This window comes from Neolamprologus multifasciatus, chromosome 8 (assembly GCF_963576455.1).
Source record: "Neolamprologus multifasciatus chromosome 8, fNeoMul1.2, whole genome shotgun sequence".
Classification (NCBI taxonomy): domain Eukaryota; kingdom Metazoa; phylum Chordata; class Actinopteri; order Cichliformes; family Cichlidae; genus Neolamprologus; species Neolamprologus multifasciatus.
The window spans coordinates 9710490-9717094 of NC_140446.1; the positions used below are offsets into that span (position 1 = coordinate 9710490).

Below are 6605 nucleotides of genomic sequence, written 5' to 3' on the forward strand. Positions count from 1 at the left end.
TTTAAATTGATGATGGCTAAATTTGGCTAAACTTTTTGGTCAATGACAGGGATTAATGTTAGGTCAGTGTGCATCCTGAGGGAGGAATGAATGCACGGTACGGTAATCCGTTAGAAAGAATCTTCTTTAGGATTCTAGGTTTTTAGGATTCATCCTCTGGGGATAAACTTTTCCAAATTCTGACCAGAACTTTGAAGTTACATAATTTGCTAATTAATTGACCAAAAGAGAATCTGACATCATTTTTGATTGTCATTAACTGTTGAAGCTATTTAAAAAGCCAGAATACCTAAAGAGCATTTCGTTCCACCTTAATAAGCTGCAAGCAGAGAGTTCCCCATGTGGGCTATGAAGGTCATTCACTACTATTTTGTGACCTTTTAAGGGTCAAATAAGTGACAGATAAATTTACCATGAAAGAAATTAGTAAGCTAGATTTAAAGCCTTACCACCCAGTTTAATTTGCTTGCTCATTTTTACATGCAGAGAGATTTATACAGAGGGTTTGCATCCACCACCGAGCAGAAAAGGTTGAAAAGATCTGATTCCAGAAGTCATTCTTGTGTTAACAGTATTCTCTGTTTATCCCCAATAATGTATTTTTTGTGAAACATACAGCAAGTAGTGATAAATCAGTGTGTGAGAGGCAGGCTGGCCTATTTTATTTTATTTTTTTGTATAAATGAGTTTAAAAAAAACTGAAGAGAAAACCCTGTCTGATCTGAGTCAGACAACCTATTAACGAGTATACTATATTTCCCACCGCTGCCTCCTTGTTGAGACTGAACATCACATCCTTCCTTCCTCGCTTAAGACAGAGGCGCACGAGAAGGTAAGAGCATCAGGAGGAAGCAGATAAAAGAGGAGTTTAAGGTGCACGAGCGAGGCAGGAAGAGGAAGATGATGGGTAAACGAAGGGTGGGCGGGAGAGTGGGGGTGTTCTTAAAGCTGAAAGACGAGCTCGCTGCTGAAGAGGGGAGGATGAGAAAGACTCAGGAGGCAGAAATGGTGAGTAATGGAATAATGAAAGGGGGGGGGGGGGGGGGGGACTGTGTCGCTCTGAGGCAGATGTACTGACGAGCCGGCTGGCTGATCGATGGGATGTGGTCAATCAGCACATTGATCCATATGCTCTGACCTCACTTTGGATGGCTGAGGGGCAAAGTGGGTGCCTTTATATACAAGTGCGTGTGCTGACATAGCATAAGGTTATGTAACTGCACATCAATTAACCCCCACCCCCCATTAAGGAAACCTACAGTTTGGCAAGCATAAAATCATATACACTTTCACATTCGACACTCATTAACAGAGCTCACACGGACATTTTTTGCAGCATTGCATCATGAAAATAAGCTTCCTAAGACTTTAGATTTGCGATTAATTCACCACAATGAGCATTTTGTTGCCCCTCTTTTTTTTTTTTAAGATTACATCACGGTCATATGTTAATCCGGCTGAGAGCAGGGCCTCTATTAAATACTCTTACTTCAAAGAGGAAAATGACATTTCACAAAATAAACTGTAATAATATTGTAATAAGTGGGTGCTGTGATTTCATATCCTCTTCCAAAGGCCTGACAGTGGATTTTCATTGTGTGTGTGTGTGTGTGTGTGTGTGTGTGTGTGTGTGTGTGTCTTGCCTGAAACAGTTGCCTGAAAGGTAGAAAATTATCAGCGTATTTCACAATGTGCTTTGGAGAACAGTCTGCCGTTATCCTCTCCCCCTCCCAACTCTGTCCTGAAATCACCTTCATTAGCCTTTCGTCTAACATAAGGCAAGTTGACACAAAATGAGGGGAAGCAGTGGAACGAGATCACATGTTATAACTGGAGACAAAACTTGCAGACCTAAAACAAACAGTTCTTTATTCCCTTACATACAAATCTACGTGTAGCAGTCCAACATCACAGTCTTAACGTTAAATGATGGGAAACCGTAGTATAGTTTTCTCCTCTGCATAGCTGAGTACATCTCTGAAAGGACAGCAAAACGAATAAATAAGTAAAAAAAAACTTATCTTGAGCTGCAACACTGCGTTTTCGGGGGGGGGGGGGGGGGGGGGGGGTTAAAGAAAACAACAGCTCCTGTTTCTGCGAGTGCAAAGAGACATGAGGAATGCGATGAACTGTGAAAGGGCGACTGCAAGTCGAACCTGAGATGTCCAAAGCAGATGCAATGCAAGTCCGAACAGCTCCTGTGTCACAGATAACGAGGGTAAAGCTGCATGATAATAGAATGGAAAACAAGTCGCCCCTACATGGTCTTACATTAGAAAAAGACGACTCCGTGACTTTGGTTGGAGGTTGATATTGGCATTTATAGAAAGTATAAGAGTAACGGAGACAGAAGAAACACCCTTCAACCATGTTATGAGTGTTGATGTTGCATAGTTTGTCCACTAGAGGGCACTCTGCAAATTCCCCGTTGGAAACACTTGCTTGTAAGGCCATGAACACAACAAACAGCTAATCTGAGCAGAGCGCAAATAAATTAAAAATGACCACACGTAATGAAAGAAAAAACATATCGGCCGATATACTGCAATATTGGATTCTTAAATGACCAAATATCGGTATCGGCTTTTATAATGTGGTATCAGTCAGACTCCAGCTGTTATATCCATACACACGTGCAGTGTGACAACGACAGACTGCAGCACAGCTAAGGAAACTGAATAACAGAAGTGGAGGCTCTGACGAAGAGCTCAGTGCAAATGTTTGACACTGAAAGAGAGCATTAATAATAAACATAAGGTAAACATCTTCTTCTTCCTTCTTGATCCTATCCCTAGCATCTTCCTCCGCATGTCCTCCTTCACAACATCCACGAATCTTCTCTACGGTCTTCCTCTTTTCCTCCTGCCTGGCAGCTCCATATTTAACATCCTTTGTTCAGTATATCCACTATCCCTCCTCTGCACATGTCCAAACCATCTCCGCCTTGCCTCGCTAACGTTGTCATAAATATGAAGGCCCATTTCATTGTAAAAGGCTCTGAACTGAAACCAGAGGTTTCACTGGATAGGGATGGTGTCAGTTGATACTGAATGATACTAGAGTTAAACATATATTTGTTATCGATTAAAGTGAACGTATTGAGTAGCTGTTAAGTGTAGTTATATTTCTGTGAAGGAAAAAATCAGTGCTGCAGACTTTTAAGTCGAGCATTACACTGGACCTTGGTGCAGGCCCTTGGTTTATCTACCTTCTGAAACAACATCTTTCCCCTTTAAATCAGCTAGCCTCTCACTGGCTACAATTCACAAACAGACGGTTTGAACATCAGATTACAACAAGAGAGGAAACTTCAGTGTGAAATAGAGCCTTTAGGAGATGGATGCAGGTATTGTAACATGAAACTGGTGGTTTAGAAAAGTCTTGTTCTGAAACAATTGCACTCTTATCATTTTTCATGTTTTTTCAACTGACTGTACAGAAAGAGGGGCAGATTTGATTGTGAAACCAGCTAACGACTTGTCAAACGTTAGCCGACTGATCAAAATCTTCCAAAATGGACTCTAGTAGGTCCGTAACCATGAGTATCACCCCCTGGTGGATATTACAAAGAATCTTGGTTGAAGGTACTGTCATGTTAGTTTCACTTTTCAGACCTGGAAGCCACAACCATCTTTTATACTGTCTGTAATAGGAACCTGAAGCTGGAGGGGAGGGGAGGGACCTCTTGCAAGCAGAAAACAAGCATAATAAGTCCATCATATTGTAGTCTTTTTCAGTTTCACCCACTGGTGTGGCAAAGGCTCACGTTTGAATTTTGGGAATAGAAGACCAACAGTATTGATTCCTTATGCAATAATAACCGACAGGTGAAACCTGGGAATACTTTGTCCTAGCTGTTCACTGTGAACAGGAACATGAAACAAGCAGTCAAGCAATGGCATGCATACCACAGCCTAATAGACCACATAAAATACACTATGCAGATACAGTGTTTAGGATTTCCTTCCACCTGCACATGCAAAACTGTGGCTTTCACCTACAGACACGCACACCTACACACGCACACACAGCTACAGATCAAACGCATACCCAGTCTTCGTAGTGCCTTGTTCCGTTCTGCAGCAGGTCCTCCAGCTGGATGGTGCAGTTGGCCACAAAGTCATCATACCCGATGGGTGCATCGTGGAACACGGACAGCTCCAGGCTCCTTCCCTCACGCACCTCGGTGCAGAACTCCTGGTGCCAAACGGGACTGTTGGTCTTGGTTCTGGTGGCGGTCTGGCCTAGTCGGGTCTGATCCAGATTCAGAGCCAGGTAGGGGTCCAGCAGGAAGGAGCCGCTCTTCCCCACTGCGTGACGCAGCGCCCATGGAGTGGGCTTTAGGTCCACCGCCTCACAAACCCGCACCTTCAACAGGCCACTGAACACAGGCATGGCTGCTGGGAAGTGTGTGTGCGTAAAAGGATGAGTGTGTGTGTGTGTGTGTGTGTGTGTGTGTGTGTGTGTGTGTGTGTGTGTGTGTGTGTGTGTGTGTTTAGGCTAGTCTGCCTGTTCCTGCTCCTGTACACAGAGTGTTTCCTTCCAATGAGCGGGGTCACTGCACAGTCCTGCTACATCCCATAATGCCGCTGGCTCCTTGGACTCTCAGTCTAGTACAGCCATATCAGAACAGCTCGTTATCCACACACGCGCGCAGAGACGCCAACAGGGCAGCTGACTGATCCCCAGCAGGCTGAAAAACGCAGAAATAACGCGGACTCACACCCTTCAGGGGTCTCCTGGTGGACGCTCTCCCACCGAGGCGGCTGCCTTGTTTGTTTACGATCGGTCTCGTGAGCCACACAAAATTCCTGTTACCGCGGAAACAGAACGGGGTATAAACGTCTCTGATCAGAAACGCAGGTTGACTGGCTCACGTTCACGTGAAGTCCCGGAGCTTCCCCGCGGTCCTCGTGTGTCTCTCCCGGGTCAGGGTGGAAGAGAGCGCGACCAGCCGCGCCTAGCCATCCGGGATTGGTGCTCCTCTTCCAGCCCGTCTCGGCTCACTCGCTCCTCTCCTGGATAATCTCCTTCCTACGACCTCACGGCACCGCGATATTTGCGCGTAACCCTCGGAAAGCAGTGCCTTTTATTGCCCCCCCACCCCCCCAAATGAAGGTTTTTTGGGGGGTTCACGAGCACCCCAAACACATCCCAGTGCTCCGCTCCCGTTTCGCTTTATTTTTCCTCCTTTCGCTCTCTGCGCGCTCCCCTCGCTTCCCGTCCCCTCGCTCCTGAATCTGTGAGTGAGCGCGAGCTGCAGGAAATGCGCAAAACGCGTCACCCGCGTTGCCGGGCTTCTGCGCCGGATGAGAGAAAAGAAAGACAGAGAGAATCTGTGTGCGCGTGCGTGCGTGCATACATACGTGTGTGCGTGTGTGTGTGCTCAGCTGGAAGAGGTGTTTTTAAAAGAGGGGCGATGGAATTCACCCGCAGGCGTGGAGTAATGTGTATGTGTGAACGCGCGTGTCATGGCCAGACAGCCCACAGAGCCCATCAGTCCTCATGCATGACCACAGACAGCCTCACGCACAGTTAGAGAGTCTGAAGAGACAGGGCTGATATTGTTGAGTAAATCTGGTGGCAGCACTTTATAATACAGCCCGCGTTTTACCACACCCTGAATATAGGATGTGATTTTCAGGTTCCTAAAATACTACAGATTCCCAATGATACTTAAAAAATGAGTCATAGTCAACAGTTGTTTGGTTTTAAGATTAAATAATTTTAACACTAAACATTTTTAAGTAATAAAGCTTTATTAAAGAGTATTCCAACAGCCTTTTACACATATTTTATTTCATTGTTTGCAAGCTTTGATGGTTTCACCAGGAAAATTGAAAAGTTACGACACTGTCCGCGCCGATTTTCTGTCAGACTTTCTGCCCTTCTCATCTGCTCTGTGCAGATTGACATGTCTAAAAAAAATGCCTAAAAAGAGAGACAGACAGACAGACAGAGAAAAAACAGACTAGGCCTATTTTAAGCAACGTCTGGTAGAATTACAAGCATTGTCTTGAGCAGGTGCAGTCGGCTCCAGTGGTGATGAAAAACCGGAAACATGTCTGTTGTATTCCTGGGGTTAGGCTTTATTATAAAGGGTTTCAACCCTGCTTTGTATTTAATTAGGGTTCCAGGCTGCCTTTTACATTAATCTAAGCATCCCTTCTTACATTGTAGATACTAACAGAGCTACAGTCTGTATTATAAAGTGTTCCAGGCTTCATTATATTATAGAGAATCCCAAAGAGTACTTCTTATTTTGTAATTACACATTAATAGGTCTTTAGGCTGTATTTTAGAGTAGTCGAATATGCTTCAAGATACAATACATACTAATAGAGCTTCAGGCTGCATTATAAACCCAGCCTTCCCTATATCAATGAATATCCTGAAGCTCCTAAATCCCTTCTTCTTTTGTAATCAGACATTACTACTAGGGGTGAAGGCTGTATAATAGATTATCCTAAAGATCCTGTCTTATTTTTGTAATTACATGTTACTATTAGGGGTCCAGACTGCCTTTTAGAGTAGTCTAACCTTCTCTTATTACATTGTAATTACACCACAATGATAGGGCTCCAGGCTATATTGTAGAGTAATCC

The 6605-nt window shown here is 44.3% G+C and overlaps 1 protein-coding gene across 1 annotated transcript in view; it reads right to left on the reverse strand.

Annotated features, from left to right (window-relative positions):
• The window catches only part of prkcea (protein kinase C, epsilon a), a 57980-nt gene extending 52699 nt beyond the window's left edge, over positions 1 to 5281 (reverse strand). Inside the window, exon 1 of the mRNA XM_085171267.1 lies at positions 4051 to 5281. Coding sequence (XP_085027393.1) covers positions 4051 to 4395 — 345 coding nt within the window. The 5' untranslated portion in view covers positions 4396 to 5281. The remainder of the gene's footprint in view (positions 1 to 4050) is intronic.
• Positions 5282 to 6605: the final 1324 nt, after the last annotated feature.